Source organism: Dysidea avara, chromosome 3 (genome assembly GCF_963678975.1).
Source record: "Dysidea avara chromosome 3, odDysAvar1.4, whole genome shotgun sequence".
Classification (NCBI taxonomy): Eukaryota; Metazoa; Porifera; class Demospongiae; order Dictyoceratida; family Dysideidae; genus Dysidea; species Dysidea avara.
The window spans coordinates 16,515,623-16,537,991 of record NC_089274.1 but is presented as its reverse complement, the minus strand read 5'-3'; the positions used below and the strand labels follow the sequence as shown (position 1 = coordinate 16,537,991).

Below are 22,369 nucleotides of genomic sequence, written 5' to 3'. Positions count from 1 at the left end.
ATGCATGAGCAAGCTTGCACAGTAGTATAGTAGAGCTAGTGCAAGTGACAGAGCAGAGGTACTATTAAAGTACTCAAAAGTGCGGACCAAGAAATCATCTTGTGGACAGGTAAACTATATCCATCCTTGCATGTGCATGGTTTTGTGCAGTGCACATGGGTGAGACCAGGAGTCATCTAAAATGTAACTTATGTAAGATGCAACATGCATGGCTTTGGGGTACTTGGTATTTAAGTATATCATGTGCCTATCATACGCAATGTAAAACAAAATAACAGTTTAGGAACAAACTATATGACCTGCAGAATCAGGGCCGGAGGAGGGAAAATTGAGTTGGTCAGGCCATTGACTATAATGTTGAAATTGCTACTATATACACACTGTGCAACAGCTCCTCTCTCATTGGCATGTATATACTATATACATGCCAATGAGAGAGGAGCTGTTGCACAGTGTGCTTTGCTGCGAAGTGCGAAGCACGAGCATTCTAGGGGGTCTGGGGGCATGCCCCCACAGTAAATTTTTGAAAATTATACACTCAAATATGCAATTTTAGTGATATTTCACTGCTATAGCTAGCTATATAAATATGCTCAAGCCTATCTGTTGTTCTGCAGACTTTCTATACTATGTATAATTGTAGACATGACATATAGGGGACACAGCATGAAACTTGCTGGTTTAGAATCAAAGAAGACACCTGCCTTACACGTGATAAATGCCAACTGTCAACACACGTGATACGTACTATTATACGATTACAATTACTGTACGTACAACCCACAATCATTTCTGTACAAAACGATACGAATGCTATGCTGTACTGTAAGGTAATTGGAGGTACTATACATGTAGTTCTGTGCTTTCGTTAGGCTGAGAAACTAGATAACTACTCGTGTCATGCATTTTCAATAACATCTGTAAAATGTACGTAGCTACATGTAAGTCCAAAGATTGCATGAGAGTAATATAGTTCGAGCTGGTCAGCTAGTTGGTTCAACTCCAGATTATTGGTCCGGCTCAGGCCTGACCAACCGGACCGTTTCCTCCGGCCTTGAGAATGAAGTGCATGAATTGTAAAATACATGAATGGTATTAACAAGTGCAGAATGAATTTGTACAAAAAATAATTAGTATCTTATTTCATTTACCCCACATTTCAGTTTGTTTTTCCACTACAAGTGAAATTTGATCAGATTCTGCCCACAAAATTTGCTATCAACATCAAAGTCAATTTGTTAATCATAATTATAACAGTTTTGAGTAAAAAAGTACAGTGCATGGTTTTAGGAAAAAGCAAAATCAGAAAAGTTTTTAGTATAAGCACAGCTCATACATTCCTTCACACTATACTTGTGACACAGGAAATCAATTACCAACTGATCTGTCCATCCATCCATCGTATCCTGCTGAAAAACTCACAATAAAATTAATAATAAAAAGATACTTTTCAATAACGTAAATGATACAAATTACAAATGCATGTCAAATGATTTTATTGGTACATACATCAGATATAAATATACATGAAGTTATAAATCCACGCCAAAGTGCTCTTTAAGTTTTTCCTTTTCACCCTTATCGATGTCTTGGTTTCCATTGTTGTTGCTATTATTACTGTTAGCTGCAAGTTCATCATCATCTACCAGGGCTTCAGGATTGATGTAGGTTGGGTTGGTATATTTCTGCGCATTTCCCCTAGAGAAACAAGTAGCTTATGTATAAAATACTCATAATAAGTGTAATATTAACTTATCAATTCACAAAGCCCATACAGAAAATCACACATGCAGATCTGATACAAGTTCACGTTTTCAAAAGCATCATAAAGAAATATGTGAGTAGTTGGTTGTGATGCAACAAAATGCAATTATGTCTGTAACATGTTAAAGTGCATGGCTTTATAAATATAGAAGTTAGTTTGTGTTGTTGGGTACAAACCTAAGGTTCATAGCTGATTACTCAATTTTTATATAGAGGTCATCACAGCAGAAGTGCATTTTAAATTGTTGTGCTACATGGACATTTTGTCCTATACATTGCTATGACCAAGCACATTAAGTGCCTTGCAATTTTTATGCACTTCTGTATAATTATGCAACAATCTGATCAACACATCTTGTGTCCAGCAAACCTTATGCTTGCAATTGACTTCTATCAAGTACTTGTGTGATTCTAGGTGTTATCTGTTAACACTAAAATGTTGGGGTCAGTGGTATGTGTCAAAGCTGACAGGAGGATATACAACCTGACTATATACAGAATAGAGTGAAACAGTTTTCTAAACTTTCCTTTGGAAAAAAAATTGGAAGTTTGCATATGCTCATATCAAACATCTGGTGACTTGATACCTTAATTAATAATTCATGTTGGAAGTTATAGCATAAAAAAGCAAAATTTAAGGTCAAAACTTTTAAATCACTACATGTGCCATAATTCTGACCTACAAACATGTATTACTAATAGCTAAGTTCATTTTATGGCATGTAAACATCCACTTGCTTATAATATTAAACACTATTAAAAACTGAAGCGTGCTTTGCACACAAAAAGTGTGCCCTGTGATACCAAAGTGTGCTACTTGGGTACACTTCACAGTGTACACTATTAAAATCTGCTTGCTGGCCATATACCGTATAACAATAAATATTGGTGAAACTAATATTTTTTTGGCGATTTGCTTTGAATTGCAGTTGGAGAAAATATAATTTGGCAAAATGCTCTCACAGAAAATTAGTGGTGCACTGTTGCACACAAGGTTGTATGTGGTGTAAGCTGACAGAAGGATGAAGTGTGCATGCTGAATCCTATTTGTGTTCATGCATCAGTCTGGCTGGGTCAGTTTCATGATTGAAATCGTGTTGGGTCATCCCAGTCTGACCCGCTTTAAAGCTCCTGCTATATAACCTATTTTCTTTAATGACCCATGCTCACTTATCAGGATCATGTGTTTCTGTCTGTAGGAATGCGTAGAGCCTCACTTGGAGGTTTGGTGACAAATTGCCAATTCGCAAAATTTAGTTTACCACCAAATTTTGCGTTATACGGTAATCAATAAGGAAAACTAATTCTTTACATATAAAAGTCATCTTTTGTTATGAAAACACCATCAAATCTTACCGATCAAAGAGGTCTGGATTTGTAACTTTTAATTTAGCTTTTCCCACACGTTTTCGGCGCTCGTACAATACAGCAATGATTGCTATTATAATCAGGATTAGTATGATTAGCCCAGCAATGCAAGCTATTACTATCCCAATGATAGACCCTGCACCAAGTCCATCATCATTTTGGCCTTCCTCCTTAGGTGGTGTTTCTTCTACAGATCATGTATGGCAGTGGTACAGCAAAGAGGATATGCAGAACCATTACTCACCTTCACACTTGCCTTCATCATCATCAACATTATATCCTTCTTCACATCGTATACACTTGTTAGTCACCACATCACATGCAATACAATTAGGAATATCACAGTCTGTACAAAGTATACAATGAAAACATGATAGGCACTAAATAGGTTATACTTACTATTATTGCAAGTGCCTTGATGTAGTACAAATACTCCAGCACACTCTGTGCACTCTCCCTCATTCTTGTCACTTTCCTTGCACTGTTCACAGTTCAACATAGCACAACCTAAATAAGCATCACCAAATACTAATAAAGAACTCGTGTGTGCTTACCAGAACAGTCAGCACCAGAGTACACTGGATTACATGTACAAGTGAAGCCATTAACTCCATCAGTACATGTCCCTCCATTTTTACAAGGATTGGGATCACAATCATTAATGTCAGTCTCACAATCTGTACCAGTAAATCCTGTTACACAAGTACATCTGTAAGAGTCTATTCCATCCATGCATGTTCCATTGTTCTGACAAGGCATTGGTACACAATCATCTATATTGGTCTCACAGTCCGTGCCAGTAAATCCTGTCATGCAAGTACAACTGTAAGAGTCTATTCCATCCATGCATGTTCCATTGTTCTCACAAGGCATTGGTGCACAATCATCTATATTGATCTCACAGTCTGTGCCAGTAAATCCTGTCATGCAAGTACAACTGTAAGAGTCTATTCCATCCATGCATGTTCCATTGTTCTCACAAGGCATTGGTGCACAATCATCTATATTGGTCTCACAGTCCGTGCCAGTAAATCCTGTCATGCAAGTACAACTGTAAGAGTCTATTCCATCCATGCATGTTCCATTGTTCTCACAAGGCATTGGTGCACAATCATCTATATTGGTCTCACAGTCTGTGCCAGTAAATCCTGTCATGCAAGTACAACTGTAAGAGTCTATTCCATCCATGCATGTTCCATTGTTCTCACAAGGCATTGGTGCACAATCATCTATATTGGTCTCACAGTCTGTGCCAGTAAATCCTGTCACACAAGTACAACTGTAAGAGTCTATTCCATCCATGCATGTTCCATTGTTCTGACAAGGCATTGGTGCACAATCATCTATATTGGTCTCACAGTCCGTGCCAGTAAATCCTGTCATGCAAGTACAACTGTAAGAGTCTATTCCATCCATGCATGTTCCATTGTTCTGACAAGGCATTGGTGCACAATCATCTATATTGGTCTCACAGTCCGTGCCAGTAAATCCTGTCATGCAAGTACAACTGTAAGAGTCTATTCCATCCATGCATGTTCCATTGTTCTCACAAGGCATTGGTGCACAATCATCTATATTGGTCTCGCAGTCCGTGCCAGTAAATCCTGTCACACAAGTACAACTGTAAGAGTCTATTCCATCCATGCATGTTCCATTGTTCTGACAAGGCATTGGTGCACAATCATCTATATTGGTCTCACAGTCAGTGCCAGTAAATCCTGTCACACAAGTACAACTGTAAGAGTCTATTCCATCCATGCATGTTCCATTGTTCTCACAAGGCATTGGTGCACAATCATCTATATTGGTCTCACAGTCCGTGCCAGTAAATCCTGTCATGCAAGTACAACTGTAAGAGTCTATTCCATCCATGCATGTTCCATTGTTCTCACAAGGCATTGGTGCACAATCATCTATATTGGTCTCACAGTCCGTGCCAGTAAATCCTGTCACACAAGTACAACTGTAAGAGTCTATTCCATCCATGCATGTTCCATTGTTCTGACAAGGTATTGGTACACAATCATCTATATTGGTCTCGCAGTCCGTGCCAGTAAATCCTGTCACACAAGTACAACTGTAAGAGTCTATTCCATCCATGCATGTTCCATTGTTTTGACAAGGCATTGGTGCACAATCATCTATATTGGTCTCACAGTCCGTGCCAGTAAATCCTGTCATGCAAGTACAACTGTAAGAGTCTATTCCATCCATGCATGTTCCATTGTTTTGACAAGGCATTGGTGCACAATCATCTATATTGGTCTCACAGTCCGTGCCAGTAAATCCTGTCACACAAGTACAACTGTAAGAGTCTATTCCATCCATGCATGTTCCATTGTTCTGACAAGGCATTGGTGCACAATCATCTATATTGGTCTCACAGTCCGTGCCAGTAAATCCTGTCATGCAAGTACAACTGTAAGAGTCTATTCCATCCATGCATGTTCCATTGTTCTCACAAGGCATTGGTGCACAATCATCTATATTGGTCTCACAGTCCGTGCCAGTAAATCCTGTCACACAAGTACAACTGTAAGAGTCTATTCCATCCATGCATGTTCCATTGTTCTGACAAGGTATTGGTACACAATCATCTATATTGGTCTCGCAGTCCGTGCCAGTAAATCCTGTCACACAAGTACAACTGTAAGAGTCTATTCCATCCATGCATGTTCCATTGTTTTGACAAGGCATTGGTGCACAATCATCTATATTGGTCTCACAGTCCGTGCCAGTAAATCCTGTCATGCAAGTACAACTGTAAGAGTCTATTCCATCCATGCATGTTCCATTGTTCTCACAAGGCATTGGTGCACAATCATCTATATTGGTCTCACAGTCCGTGCCAGTAAATCCTGTCACACAAGTACAACTGTAAGAGTCTATTCCATCCATGCATGTTCCATTGTTTTGACAAGGCATTGGTGCACAATCATCTATATTGGTCTCACAGTCTGTGCCAGTAAATCCTGTCATGCAAGAACAACTGTAAGAGTCTATTCCATCCATGCATGTTCCATTGTTTTGACAAGGCATTGGTGCACAATCATCTATATTGGTCTCACAGTCTGTGCTAGTAAATCCTGTCACACAAGTACAACTGTAAGAGTCTATTCCATCCATGCATGTTCCATTGTTCTGACAAGGCATTGGTGCACAATCATCTATATTGGTCTCACAGTCTGTGCCAGTAAATCCTGTCACGCAAGTACAACTGTAAGAGTCTATTCCATCCATACATGTTCCATTGTTTTGACAAGGCATTGGTGCACAATCATCTATATTGGTCTCACAGTCCGTGCCAGTAAATCCTGTCATGCAAGTACAACTGTAAGAGTCTATTCCATCCATGCATGTTCCATTGTTTTGACAAGGCATTGGTGCGCAATCATCTATATTGGTCTCACAGTCCGTGCCAGTAAATCCTGTCATGCAAGTACAACTGTAAGAGTCTATTCCATCCATGCATGTTCCATTGTTCTCACAAGACATTGGTGCACAATCATCTATATTGGTCTCACAGTCCGTGCCAGTAAATCCTGTCACACAAGTACAACTGTAAGAGTCTATTCCATCCATGCATGTTCCATTGTTCTGACAAGGCATTGGTACACAATCATCTATATTGGTCTCGCAGTCCGTGCCAGTAAATCCTGTCACACAAGTACAACTGTAAGAGTCTATTCCATCCATGCATGTTCCATTGTTTTGACAAGGCATTGGTGCACAATCATCTATATTGGTCTCACAGTCCGTGCCAGTAAATCCTGTCATGCAAGTACAACTGTAAGAGTCTATTCCATCCATGCATGTTCCATTGTTTTGACAAGGCATTGGTGCACAATCATCTATATTGGTCTCACAGTCTGTGCCAGTAAATCCTGTCATGCAAGTACAACTGTAAGAGTCTATTCCATCCATGCATGTTCCATTGTTTTGACAAGGCATTGGTGCACAATCATCTATATTGGTCTCACAGTCTGTGCCAGTAAATCCTGTCACACAAGTACAACTGTAAGAGTCTATTCCATCCATGCATGTTCCATTGTTCTGACAAGGCATTGGTGCACAATCATCTATATTGGTCTCACAGTCTGTGCCAGTAAATCCTGTCACGCAAGTACAACTGTAAGAGTCTATTCCATCCATGCATGTTCCATTGTTCTGACAAGGCATTGGTGCACAATCATCTATATTGGTCTCACAGTCCGTGCCAGTAAATCCTGTCACACAAGTACAACTGTAAGAGTCTATTCCATCCATGCATGTTCCATTGTTCTGACAAGGCATTGGTGCACAATCATCTATATTGGTCTCGCAGTCTGTGCCAGTAAATCCTGTCACACAAGTACAACTGTAAGAGTCTATTCCATCCATGCATGTTCCATTGTTCTGACAAGGCATTGGATCACACTCATTTATATTAGTTTCACAGTTTGTTCCAGTAAAACCTGCTACACACTGACAACTGAAACAATCTGAACTTTGTGTTCCATTATTTTGACACACTAAACTACAAACTGTAAAAGAAAATATCAGTTTTTAAAAACACAATAATATCATAGAGCATGAATGTTAAACTTGAAAAAGTAGATTACAGACAAATAAAGTATCTTGGTTTCTAAGCCAACTAACCAACCATGTAGTACATTTTGATATTATAGCTAGATTTAGGATTACAACAGCACTGTGTGCATGTGTATGAAAAACACAACACAAAGGGGCATGTCAAAAGACTAATATAGCTAGCACAAGACAAGGTTCAGTGTTATACTACTCTCAACACACTGCCAAGTGCTGTATTGCTGTACACACAAGCATAGGTGGTGCTTTAAGTGTAATATTGTACTTTCTTAGTTGTCGTCTTCTTCAGAATATTTATCTCAAGTATTTGAACTGCTTTAGTTCTCAATCATCAGACCATTAGTATGTGTATAATCTGTTTCTAGTTGTAGAACTGGCAAATACGATTAGTTTGGCTGAATTAAACTATCTGTTTATTTGGAAATACTTGTTTTGTTTATGCCTTAGCAAACTTATTTCTTGCTTTGCTTTTCATTTGTAATGCTGAATAATGGATGGAACAAAGATGAAATGGCAACATTTTGCAGTAATTGGTAATCGGGGAGTGCATTATGTATGGCTGGCACCATTCTTTCCTTTGATGTGGTGTGCATTTACAAATAAAGCAAACAAACAACTATATAGACATTTTAAATTTGAATAGGGATCATAGAAATATAAAGCAAGGAAACGAGGAGGTCATCTACTTCAACATTTAATTTCTGAAGTAGGAATTAACTGTTCACTAGTATAGCTACAGGTGACCTTTTGGTTTTAAAATTCCTAAATTTTCCATGTTATTGCAATTTAATTGTGCAAGGTCATAAACTACTGAATAGCCTATTACTGAATGCCTGCTCTATTAGAGTATTTCATTTTTACGTGTGTGGTTTTCACTTTACAACTCCTCAGTCTTCAATTGCATTTCCATTCCTAAGATGGTTTGTACCTTGATAGTTGTTACTAGAGTTCATCAGCTAGTTGTCAAAGCAGGTTGGGCAGTAGGCATGACAAAAAATGCACTTGCGATATTTGAAAGTTGCATTTAATCACCAGTGCTTTATCCAATCTGGCAAATATGCCATAACATTATCTCAATATACCTCAAATTCTGAAATAAATCAAATTAAGTATGTGCAAGTTACTAAAAGAGTTTTACAAAAAGAAAAGGCCTCCGTGCAGGTTTTCAGTGGGATTAATTTAGAAAAACATATATAATACAATGACCTTTGAAGGTGCGTAATTTGAAGATACAGTAGCAAGATTTCAAAATGCTACAATGTTATGACATACCATGATGGAATTTAAATACTCTGGGCATGACCAAGTTATGGACGTGTGAAGGATTTCACTTTTGATTCCAAGTATATTCTGTCGCCTACACCTACAGATATGCTAGTGGACATTTAATACCTGTAACCCATTGTTTCTCTACTTTTTTTTTCTATGATCCCTAATCATACTTAAAATCCTTAATTTTTTCTTATAATAGGGACCATGGAGGTTTGGGTTTTCTTGTCCTTCAATGTCACCCTAAAAACATCACTTTTTTTCACTTCAAAACAGCTTGGCAGTATTAGTCAAGCATAATCAAGCCCAAAAATACCTTCAAAGTGACCCCAAACCCTTCCAACAAGTTCCTATAAATTATAAAAATTTTCTATTTAAATGAAAAATTTTCTATTTAAATGAATTTTTTAGTCAGTTAGTAGAAAGTTCATTTAAATAGATAATTTATAGGAACTTGTTGGAAGGGTTTGGGGGTCACTCTGAAGGTATTTTTGGGCTTGGATATGCTTGACTAATACTGCCAAGCTGTTTTGAAGTGAAAAAAAGTGATGTTGTTTTTAGGGTGACATTGAAGGGCAAGAAAACCCAAACCTCCATAAGTCAGCTATACGGGCTTGATTTCTTTACTGTTCGATGTCGCTTTGACTCGAGATGTGCCTTTTTACCAACTACAGCAGCTACAGTGCGTGCATCATGGACTTAACTTTGTCTTCCTTTCATACTCCACTTCCTTGATTTGTGGTAACGTGCGGTGGCTTCAATGCACGCTGGCTGTTTAAGAATCGTCCCATAATTTCCATAGTGAGTAGATTGATTGCAGAGGCCCTTCTCATGTGTTTATGTTGGTAACGCTGTGTAACGGGTAGACCATACCTGAAAACGAAGCAAAATAGTTGTTTGCTTCCTATAGTTGGGACACACATTTAATCATAATTTATGTTGTACTGTTATTTGCTGTATAACAGGTGGAACAAAGAAGTGAAATGACAACAACAGTTCCGATAATTGACAGCCAGGGCACACATTACATCTGATGGTGCCATTCTTTCTTTTTATCCACTACACATGGCTCACCAGTGACTGTTACAAAAAAGTAAACAAATAGGTATAAGAAAAAAGAAACTATATATTTGAGTAGGCATCATAGAAATAAAAAGCAATAAAACAAGGGTGCTCATCTATACCTGCAGCAATACCAGTGGACTTCAGTGAGTCATGGCTATACCGAGAGGTGTTTGTGACTAAAGTAGGAATTAAATGTCCACTATAGTATAGTTGCAGGTATAGATAACCACCCTTGTTTCCTTGCTTTTTATTTCTATGATCCCTACTCAAAATATAAATTTCTTATACTTTTGTTTCCTATAGGGACCTGCAAGAAGCCTACAAATACCGGGAGTCATAAATAGTGACTTGAACCCTACTGCAGTCTAGGCAAGTGCGCAATAATTATAATTATAAACCAGTGGCATGTCACATAACCATTGGTTGATATAATCTACCATACTGGTCTTGTCGGATGCAGCTGCAAAGTAGCGACTGGAATCCAAAAACAGATTAACAGGATACACATGGGATAGCAGTAACAAGTTCTTGTACCAGTAGACAAATTAATCTATAGCTGTACTGTATGATTTGTGGTTAGTCTATAACAAGTTACAGGTGTTAACAACACTGTTGCCTTGGGATTACAAAAGCTGTCTCGTGATATGGAGTGATATGGAATAAGTACTAGCAGGTGAAGTGACAAATTGATAAGCAGCTGTGAACAAGCATTCTGGAATCTCAGGGTAACATAACTGGTACTTTACGATACACTCTAATTAGTGAATTACCTTTGTACTAGCTAGCTACTTATCATTATCATTGCTGTCTTTAACTAACAGGTGCAAATATTTGCAATGGCTCAAGGGAATATACCAACACAAAACTCTACATTGCTAAGACTAAGCTGGTTACCGGTAACTACATTGGGAATTGAGAAGGCAGCAAAAATCTTTAAGGAAAGGTAGTAGCAATGTTTGTAAGTAGTTGCTGGTTTTTAGCCAAGTAAGCTTCTTTGCCATTATTCTCACATTGTGGTGATAAATCCTTGTATTATCATATTGTCATAGCAACTTTTTTAGCAGCCTAGCTTCATTGACAAGCATCAAAGCCAATCACACAATATCCTGATTAAACTATTAAAAACAGAATCACAGAATTTGGCACGTGTTTTGTTGCATAATTAGAGCCAAAGTGCTTCACCAACTCTTTCACTGGCTGTAAACTCATATTTAGAGTATTGGTGAAAAGCATGGAGAGAAAGACATTGTTTTGCATCACATATTATTTGCATTTACAATTGTGCTTAAAATGATGATGTGTGTATGGTCATAGGCTAAATGATGTGGCTCCAGAAATCATGTACTTAGGCCCACTTCAGCCACCGGGTACAACCTTTAAAGATGGTTGCCAAAATGTCTTCAGAACAATTGACAACCTTTTGGACACGATAGACTGTGAGATTTTCACTAAAGAAAAACTCAAGGACATAAGGAGGACTCCAATTGAAAAAGATACAACATTGTGGGAGTATTATGTAAGTCCAACAACAGTTACTATAGTAACACATCTGAATCTACACAGATCATAGAGGATGCTGTGAAATGGACCATTTATGCGATCAATGAACAACGTCTACCAGAGGCTATGGATGACTGGGATGATTTTTTTTCTTACTTACTGAAAGTTAATGAAGAGCTGCAGAAAGAGCTTGAATAAAATGGGAATCTGAAATATTTGACAAATGTACAGTGTTTGTTACCTATTTATTGTTGTATTGTGATTTTGTTTTACAAATATATTCTGTAAAATAAATGGCAAAACAAAACTTCCTTACACTCCATTCACATTATAGTCCTTGTTCACACAGCTGGGGATCACATGTGCCAGATAACAATCAGTTACAGCAAGTGCACAATGTATAACAAGCCTATTTTTGGTTAGACACTTGATAAAAATATTGCAGGGACTAAGTGAAGAGTAAGCTGTACGATGTTATAGCTGCCGTATTTATTTACAATGTAGAAAATATTCACTGCATGACCAACAGAAGCAAATTATTATATTTAACCTGAGTTGACCAGCCTGGAATGCATCAAAGTCTTGTTCCAGCCCACCTCGCCTTGTCATGTCGGAATGAGGCCAGCTCAATCAATTCACATTAGTTTGGTGTGGAGCGTTAACATATTTCACAATAACAAGGAAGTAACCCTTTACTACTGTATCATACAGTATGGTACTACTGTACAGTACAGTAGTACTGTATATTAGGGATCATGGAGATTTGGGTTTTTCTGACCAAAAATATCACCAAAAATCCAGCTTCAAAATCCCATCCTGGCACCTTGGCAGGATTGGTTAGGCATAACCAAGCCTAAAAGTGCCTTCAGTACGATCTTAAACGCCTCCATTAGATTGTTATGAAATTAAAAAAAAAAAATTATTCAATGGAATTTTTTACTGACTAACTGCCTGCCTGCCTGCCTGCCTGCCTGATGCCTTCAAGCAATCATAACTCAATAATGGCTATGGATATGGGCTTGATTTTTCAGTGTTTAACATTGCTTTGTCTGAAGACGTGCCTTTTGGCATACCACAGTACATACAATGCATGCATCATGGACTTACCTTTGTCCTCTTTTGTGCACCATTTCTTTTTTCCGATAGCTCAAGGTGTCAATTCATGGTAGCGCAATGCATGGCTTCTCTACGTTTGTAAACGGGAATCATCCATATATTCCATGGTGACTGGATTGATTGCAGAGGCGCTTTAGTACTGTTCTTCCTTCATAAAACTGTGTAACAGGCTGAAAATAGATAAAAGTGAAGCATATTGACCACTTTACTTGCAAGCCAGTAATTGATAGCTGGGGCATGTGAATCGTCCGTATTATTCATGGTGATTGGATTGATTGCAGAGGCACTTCTCCTACTGCTCTTCATTTGTAGCACTGTATAACGGGCTCAACATAGCTGAAAGCAAAGCGCAATAGACACTTTTGAGCCAGCCAGGGTGTGCGTTTAGACGAAAACTGCCTTCCTTTCTATTGATGCAGTATGCACGGGTTCACCAGTCATAATAATATTACAAAAGTAAACAAACAATTATTAGGAAAAATTAGGAATTTTAAGCTCGATTAAGGATCATAGAAAAAAATAGTTGGGAAACAAGGGAGGTCACCTACACATGTGGCAACCTCCCTTGTTTCCCAACTTTTTTTTCTATGATATCTCCTAATTCTTGTAGTTATATACCACTTTAGTGTGGGCATTCAGAGGCATTGAAAACATTATACCTTTGGCACCATCCTTTCTTTTGAAGCGGTATGTGTGGATTCACCAGTCATATCAATGTTACAAAACAAATACAAGGAAAAATTAAGAATCTTAAGTTCAATTAGGGTTCATAGTTGGGAAACAAGGGAACTTGCCTACACCTGCAGATATACCAGTGGATATTTAATCCGCCCCCAACGCTCAAAAGTGAAGTGGCCATTATGCTTCGCTTTCAGTTACGTTCAGCCTGTTTCACAGCATTACAAATGAAGAACAGTAGAAGAAGCGCCTCTGCAATCAATCTAGTCACCACGGAAAATATGGACAATTCCCATTTACAAATGTAGGAAAGCCAATCAAATCAGCCATTGAACTACAGTACCACAAATCGATATTTTGGGCTGTCAGCAAAAAGAAATGGGACACAAAGGAGGACAAAAGTAAGTGCATATGCATGTATTGTACATACTGTAGTATGCAAAAAGTCACCTGTAGGGCTAAAGTGACATTACACAGCAAAAACATCAAGCCTGTAGCCTTAGCTGTTATTGAAGCATTCATAATATTATGAATGCTTGGCGTAACTCAAAACAGCTAAGGCTACAGGCTTGATGCTTTGCTGTTTGATGTTCATAATATTATAGAGCCCCCCCCCCCCATAATATTATGAACTCTTTGTTACACTTATCTGAAGGCATCAGGTAGGCAGGCAGTTAGCTAGTCAGTAGAAAATTCCATTGAAAAACGTTTTGTAGCAATCTATTGGAAGCTTTTAGGGTCGTACTGACGGCACTTTTGGACTGAGTTACACCTAACCAATACTGCCAAGGCGGTATTGTAAGCTGGTTTTTGGCCAGAAAACCTAAATTCTCCATGATCCCTAATATACATGATTCTGACTACAGATTGCTAAACAGATTAGTTTACAGAAATACATCCTGTTTTTATGGGTGCTCTGAACATGTACATTTCACAATATAAGGTTCCTTTCTAGCTTTCCCTTCATTACTACACAAAACACTTGCACACCAATCAAATCGAGGAATCTGATGAACCAAACCTTGTGTCTGTTAACCAAAGTACACAGATGTTATGGTACCTTGTTATATGAAATGGGAAAACCTATGCAGAAATCCGGAATATCTGTCAAAAGTTTTATGATTTCTATGGGCATGCCCGAGAACTGATGCATCTTGCCAAACAGTTTTTATCTTATTGTTGAATGTGATTTAAAATTCATGCTTCCATGTGGTAGTTATACCACCACTAAACTAGTGATGTGCAATACACTGATAAAATATTGCAATAAGATCCTTAGGTTCAATATTTCATTATGCATGTATCAAAATATCAAGCGATTATCAGTATATCCCAATTTATAGTGCAATCGTGATAAATGGAAAGCCTACAGTTTAGTGGAATGTAGCTATAGCTAACGCATGCCTGGTCTCTAGGCTCTGTTAACCAATTCATAGTACTTGTTTCTTTACAAATGTGTAACAATAGAACTGCACCCCTCAAAAGTATCATCATGGGGTCTTGGTAGTATTGGTTAGATGACTTACTGCCTGCCTGATGCATTCAGACAACCGCAGCTAGGGCTACAAGCATGATTTTTCTAATAGATGTCGCTTCAGGCAGACAAGTTCCTTTTGACATACCACAGTACATACAATGTATGCATCATGGACTTACTTTTGTACCTTTGTTCTCCTTTGTGTCCCAGTTATTTTCACTGACAATGCAAAGGTGTCAATTTACACCGCTTTCCTGTGGCTGGCTATCTGGCATGCTTACTGCCTGTATTTTCTGTAACAATTGGGTTGATTTGCAGAGACACTTCTCGTACTGTTCTTTGTGTGCAATGCTGTATAATAAAGCTGAAGAAGCATAATAATGGCCTCTTCACATTTTATTAGCTGATTATTAATTGGGGTACAAATTCAGATGCAAGATTACTTTTATGGCATGCCTGGTGCCATTCTTTCTTTTGATGTGGTATGTGTTTCACTAGTCATAATCAAACAAAAATTAGGATTTGATTAAGGATCAAAGAAAAAAGTTGTGAAACAAGAAAGCTGCTTATTATACTAATCCCTAATTCAGTCAAAATACTTGTAACTATCCATTATACTAGTGTACTACAAAGCACATAGCAATGTTAATACTATCTCTGATTTCACTACCTTTTATACTTGGATTCCATTTCATAATATGGTTTCTTTGCATGAAGATGACGACAACAGCTAAGAGAACAGATATTCTTTGGAACTCCAAAAGACACATGCCACACATGAGTGCAGATCCAAAAAATCAAGCTTAGGGGGTGTTTTTCATAACCTCTGGTTGTGCTGACAGTTTTAATGCTTAGCATATGCTTGCTATCAATGCTTCCTTTTTCCCTGACTGAATAAAAGGACTTTGTTCCTGACAGTAACAAGTTTGTATGGTGTATTCACATTTAAGTTTAATGAAGCCGCACTATTGTGTAAATCACTTGGGGAAATCGAATAAACATATGGATGTACTATCTCCAGATCTGTAGTGCCAGGTGACAACATGTGGTTTGTCCTGTTTTCTATAGCAGGGCCATGATTATCACCTTGATTAGCTAGTACACAAACCAGGTATAAAAATGCAATTTGCACCTAATAAACAACTTAAAGTAGCTGTGGCACAACACAATGCAGCAGCAAATAGTATAGTAACTTTGTGTTTGTGTGACAACATGTCTGGTTGGGTATTAGCGTACTCTATTTTTACCATATAGGGTTACTGACCACGTGATTTGTGAAGGGTTGTTAATTTTAAAAAGCTAAGAAGCTTCTCTGAGGGCCCGCAAAATGATTAGCCTGTACATCGCTGGTAAAATATGGACTAATTATGATCTTATGGAAGTCTTAAAATCTCACTTGAAATCTCGTCCCTGGTTTAGTTGAGTATGTTGATCCCTGTCTGAATAAGTGGAATGTTGCTAGATGTAGTACACTACTATGATTGAAAAGAATTTATTGCTATCACGTTTGTACATCGAGAGTTCATCAAGAAGCGAGGAAGGTTAAGACCAACAGCAAATATTGCCATAACTTTTGAACAAAGCGTTTGCAGAACAATCCACACATTTCATTCGTTAAACTCATCAAGAGAAGCCTTGTTTTTAACCTATGAATGAAGTACGCAGTAGTTAAAGTGGTAACAACAAATTTGCAGAGCTGCACAAGACTATGTGCCTGAGGGTTAATTAAGTATTAATTGCAAGTACTCAATCTCAGCAACGCTTCGCGGTAGTTCTACTTAGATACTACAGGTAAGACTAGTAGAAATGGCGTAGTAGAAGCCGACGTTTACCTCGTATTTCGTAAGCATTATGCCTTCGTTGCCATCTCTACTCTCCTGAATGTGAGCACATGAACCCATTATAGCTGAGGCATCCCAATTTTTCTGGGATCCGTAAGAACAACTTTGGTGCCAGAAATTTGCCAGACCAATTTTTCTAGGTGCGAGTGCTTATACTGAAAGTGATAAGCCCCTGCGCCTAAAAAATATATGGTCTGTGCCACACGAGACTAGCCACACCACATAATGTGGTTATAAAGGACTATGTGGTATCAAAAATTTGAATATGGTTAAGTCAGGTTTCGTGAAATGTTTCTGACTCCAGGCTTATAGTAGCCTTCCTTGTAGGTCCCTAGTGGGATGGCAACTAATAATTTAAAAGTTAAATTTTAAAGATCAATATTTTGCAGCGATTAATAGTATGCAGTGAAACCTGTATATTAACTATATTGAGGACACCAAAAGTGTCCAGGGTGTCCTGATTATCTAGGTCAGTTTACATGCTAAGGGATATATTTTTCCAAGTGTCCAAATACCACATGTGTTCAGGTTCCACTGTATAGCAATTTATAGGATAAATGGAAAGCCCAATGTAGCTAAAGACATTTAGTTATAGTACCGACACCATTCGAAATCTCAGTATTGCACAATGACACGTGTTATATGTGACTGTCTCAGTAAAAACCCAATTTATTCACACAAGCATACATTTTGAGAAAAACAACACAACCCCCCCCCCCTGAAAATTATGCATGCTACAAATATCAGTTTTTTTTATTGGGCCATTACTCAGAGAAGGAAGACTCAAATCGATTAAAACTATACACCATCTTATTCGCCTGCTCATGGAGAATTTTAAAATCTTTGTTTTGTTTCTGTAGCCTCAATGGTATGCATGTTACGTGCATTTGTTTACGACATAGTAAACATAAGTAAGACAATCATCATTTCTTCAACTAAACTGCCTTCATACCTATATTATGCACAATTACTACAGGGCTAACACTATACCTTGGTTGATTTGCCAATCTATGGTGAACACTTTAATAAGCCAAATAGCCCTTTCCACCATAAGACCCCAAAAAAAATCAATTAAGTGTAATTGTGTTAACGTCACATCCGGAGTACTTACCACAGATGGACTCCACTGTGAAATCACTACGTTTCTAACAAACCTGACCGTATAGTTATGAAAAATTTATTGCTCCTATAATAAGGAACTGCGGTAAAGTCATTCTAGTGAATATGCCTGGGGATCGCTGCATAGTTTGTGGAAATTCATGGAAGTAGGAACTGTTGGCTTCCTTTTATCGTGTTCAAAAAGAATGGATTTCAGAGTTTGGGTTACCCATAAGAGATTTACTCGTGTCTGTAACAGACATTTCAGAAACAGCGATATCAGTAATGGGCCTAACAAGCAATTGGGAGTTAGATTTGCTTCGCTGAAGTAATGGGGCACAGCCAGGGTACAAAGGCTCGCACAAGGGTTGTGAAACGAGAATTTTAGAGCTTGGATGTTATGACACTTGTATGGTTCATTGAGGTGAGCTCCTGGAATATCATCTTCAGTGAGCTCAATGCAACAAGCTGGTTGAGACATAGCTGGCTGATGAGGCTGAATGGCTACTAGCTATGACTCGCCAGTTCTGCTAGATGGAGTTGATGACTCTACAGATATATAAAATCTAGTATATAATTATGTAGCCATCTACCACGTTTTTCGACTTGTTACCGTCCACGTGATTCTAAAGTGTACTGTTTTTATTAATCCGTAACTTGCACCTACTTAGTCAAATCTTCAAGCAATTACCACCAATACAAAGAGAAAACGTTCCTGTGGGTTTTGTGTTATTGGAACATACAGTAGCATTTGTGAGTAATTATTGATCTAAATGTCGTAAATTTCTATTGAGAATCCCGTAAACTGCCGTAATGATGTACTCCAAGTGCAGCAGTTTCTTCCTAATTGCTCAATAAATGGCTTCACTATATGTTTGCTCTTATGGTGGACAGGTCTATTTCAACATTATAGACTAATGCTAATGGAAGTTATGGCTGCAAATGTAAGCTCCTATAGTTTTTATTCAGTATAGTTGCTGTACAAATCGATTTTTTTGCTCTTTCTACAAAACTACTCACCACAAAAGGCAAAAACTTTCCTAGGATACTGTAGATAATGCTGAGAAAAAAAAATCGGAAGTTGTGCAAACAAGTCGGGTTTTTGCTGAGAAGATCACATATTCAACTAGTGACGATAATATTCACCAATTATATTTCATCACACTATAGTTAACTGGAAACACCATTGAAATTTTTTAAAATCTAACCTGTAAAAGGTTAAGTTTTCATTGGGTGACTCCCCCCCCCCCCCCCCAAAATAAGTATATATTTTCAATAAGATAAACTATTGAAATCCAATGAAAAATTACCCATGAATTTGCTATTCACAGAATTTTCATTAGCACCCATTCATTGGAGGGGTTTTGCTTTTATGAAAATTAAATTTCATTGAGGTCACCCAATGAAAACTTAATCATTTCATGGTTGGACAATTTCTTCATTGATTTTTCATGGACAAAATGTCCAGTAGCGTCAGTGGCATCAATAAGGCTTTACATAACACTGTAATAATTAAATACACTGGTTTGAAAAATTCACAAAGTAGGGTTGCATGATAATGTACTTAGACACTTTGAGATTCTCAATAAATTATTTCCCATACACTATCATTACATACCACTACTATACACATGCCACCATTACAAGACAACTTGTTCATTTGGCCATCAACATGTGATTATTAGTGTGTGAATACAAGCAACGTGAATTTGTCTCATTATGCACAAAGGAAATTATATATCATGTTATTGAGTGAGCAATCTAAAGTAAATAGATAAGGTTACAAATGAATTCATTATTGGAATTGCTATATAAAACACCTTTACTATTCCATAGACATAAGAGTTTTCATCTACCAAACTTTGAAATATAATTGACTACACTACCACAAACTTTATATGAAAAGAAAACCTATGGTCTCTTCAGAAAGCCACAACTACACATTAAAATATCAACATGATGTAAGCAAAATTACATTAGTCCATCGCCACCTACCAGTACAATCGGTTCCAGTCCAGAAGTTACTACAGACACAGTGGAAGGTTGAGTTTCCCTCCCTATTCATCCCACAATCATCAGTACACATACCACCATCATTATAACTACAACACTCACTAGCTGATGAACCATAACACTGGTTGAGTCCAGCACATGAACTGTCACAAGCTACAATGATAAAAGCACATGACAATGTTAAAAATGCACATTGGTACAATTACTTTTAGCTAGTTCACATCCTACACAATCTTCACAACTTAATATGGTAATACAAAAAAACATGAACCATGTTAATCAAGGACCACCAGGAGCTTACAATGTCTAACCATACAACCCCTACAAGTAATGGCAGAGACATGCAGACATTATGAAACATTGACTAACGTGTGCAGTGATATTCATTCACATTTTGATCTGAGCAACTGGAACAGTTGAGCCTTGTGTTGTTGTTCTGCAGAGCAGCTCGTATTTCCACCCTATTACGTACCCAAGTGTCAACATTACACGCCAAGTTGTAACGAACTTCTCGAAGTATGTTCAAATTGTCGGACCTTATAAACAATATAGACACAGACATTGTTTCATATAGGCCAATAGTTGATGATGTTTGCAAGCAGTTGTAAAAAGTACTGTTGATGGTAAAATTTTGGTTAAAATCAGTCGTTTCAGTGGTCTGTACAAACTCCAATGCATTGAAATCTTCAATGGAACATTGTTGCACACTGACTGCAACTAGGGTGGCTAACAGCAGTGATAACAGTAACTTCATTCTCTCAGTCCAGCAAGTCCTAAAAGATAAGCTGTATCTCTATCGTATACCAGTCAAAATTTGATCGCTCAGTCCAAGTGGAATCTATTCAGTTGAGCCACGTACTACTTGATCCAGCTGCACACTCGTGTACACTGCTACAGTATGTGCAGAAAATTACACGTCTCCGGATCCAGTGAGTCACGCTTTTCGATGAAATGCACGAATAGATATCTCTGCGTCTCGTCTGCGTCACTGCCAGAACACTACATCTGCAAACTCATTAATTTTTGCAGTCGGATTACTATCGTGCACGTACACACCTCCATACGAACACGGAATTTATAATGGACGTACTATTGGAAGGCGGGACTAGGTGGTGCATCAGCGGTCCTCCACAATGGTAACGAAGTAGCGTATTAAAAAAAAGTGACTTATACTATTGCATAGCGGCAAGACCTCCATACTGTTTGATATTGCTGTGCAAATGGCGGCTCACCATGGCAACCGTGTTTGCTTCATCACACAAAAGCAAATACAAGAACTTCCAGTGCTCACTAACCGCGCCCCTCCAATCACCAACTCCATTCTCACAAATATTGAGCTTCAGTAAGGTAACTACTTGACTGCGATCACTTACAACCCATCACACTTGAAAGGTACTTTAATACAGCCGAACAACTGACAACATGGTGCAGTGGAGTCCACCTTCAACCATCACCACATCCTACACTAGTGATAGTTGATAACTATGATCAATATTTCAACAGTAAGGTGGGATTTTCACAGGATGGTATCTAGTTACTATCTACTATAACATGGATAGGATACAGCTATGATGGCACAGCTATGTGCCCTCCTTGTTGATGCTACCCATTACATATCTGGAACTATGAAGTGAGTGCAAAACCACAATAGTGAAATAGTTTAAAATTTATTACAGGGAAGCCAGTTGCACCTGTGTAGTATCAGTTGACTCCCAAGACAATCAGAACAGTTAGTTGGTTTTCGTAAAACCTTGTTTTTTCATTTCTAGGTAACAGCTAACAAGATGTCTCTTTTGCAAAGATGGTTTCCAAACACTCTACATGTTTCTTCTTCCGATCAGCAAGATTGCTATAAAATCATGTCATCTTCAAGAACGTTGTTGTACAAACCAACGCCTACATCGATTCAAATTCTCCCCAGTAAATAAAACCAATCAAAATATACAATATATAATAATGTACATATGTACACAAATGTACTATTCACAGTTCAGATGGAAACATGTAAATAGATTTACAAAAAGAAAAAAAAAATCATCTGTACAAAATCATTTCTTTACAAATTACTTTTAAGTGAGTCTTTTGCATTAAGCAGCTTCTAGCAAGCAACAAGCTCTCACAATACATGATTGGATAAGAGACTAGTGGGTAAATTTACAAGACAATATGTATAATATAATACAAAAAGGGGAGCTAAGGGGACCAATATAAGTGATATGCTTTTACTGGCATTGGAATAATTACACTATATATAAAATATACACGGCTAAAATCAAAACAGAACAAAAAATAATACAAGCTATCTTTACAATACCTGAAGCCCTGTAGGGTTGCGAAAGGGAAAAACAAAAGTCAACTAAGCAATTTTCAGCCCATGTGCTGTAGTTTCGAAATCAATCGAAACTGGTTTTGGGACTACATTTCTCCAGTTTGGAGATGATGTGCTTCCCATAAGTGTACTTGCGTAGATTGGTGACATAAGGACGGATCTTGTACATCAGTATTTTGCGTTGGCTTGGTTCAGCTATGTCGATCATTTTCTGTACAACATAGTTGGCATATTGATCTCTCATCATTGTGTGGAGTGCACTAC

General features: G+C 37.9%; 3 protein-coding genes across 6 annotated transcripts in view; 1 reads left to right on the top strand and 2 right to left on the bottom strand.

Annotated features, from left to right (window-relative positions):
- Nucleotides 1-1,428: 1,428 nt before the first annotated feature.
- Nucleotides 1,429-20,829, bottom strand: LOC136249722 (fibropellin-1-like). Its single transcript, XM_066041816.1, has 7 exons — nt 20,146-20,829; nt 19,759-19,929; nt 3,687-7,655; nt 3,532-3,639; nt 3,377-3,478; nt 3,121-3,319; nt 1,429-1,698 (listed from the first exon to the last, which is right to left on the bottom strand). Exons 1-7 carry the CDS (start codon nt 20,528-20,530, stop codon nt 1,533-1,535), a joined length of 5,100 nt encoding a protein of 1,699 aa, XP_065897888.1. The 5' UTR covers nt 20,531-20,829; the 3' UTR covers nt 1,429-1,532.
- Nucleotides 20,817-22,037, top strand: LOC136249744 (ATPase SWSAP1-like). 4 transcript variants are annotated; one of them, XM_066041852.1, is made up of 6 exons: nt 20,817-20,912; nt 20,960-21,118; nt 21,169-21,283; nt 21,336-21,406; nt 21,453-21,505; nt 21,553-22,037. In XM_066041852.1, the coding sequence occupies exons 1-6, from the start codon at nt 20,857-20,859 to the stop codon at nt 21,702-21,704; spliced, it is 606 nt and encodes a 201-aa protein (XP_065897924.1). In that variant the 5' UTR covers nt 20,817-20,856; the 3' UTR covers nt 21,705-22,037. The 4 variants fall into 4 exon arrangements, 1 of the variants encoding a protein (XP_065897924.1); XR_010698320.1 differs by having other exon boundaries at nt 20,817-21,118; nt 21,169-21,278; XR_010698319.1 differs by having other exon boundaries at nt 20,817-21,123; nt 21,183-21,283.
- The window catches only part of LOC136249733 (pumilio homolog 2-like), a 1,933-nt gene continuing 1,261 nt past the window's right edge, over nt 21,698-22,369 (bottom strand). The window contains exon 5 of the mRNA XM_066041840.1: nt 21,698-22,365. Coding sequence (XP_065897912.1) covers nt 22,170-22,365 — 196 coding nt within the window. The 3' untranslated portion in view covers nt 21,698-22,169. The remainder of the gene's footprint in view (nt 22,366-22,369) is intronic.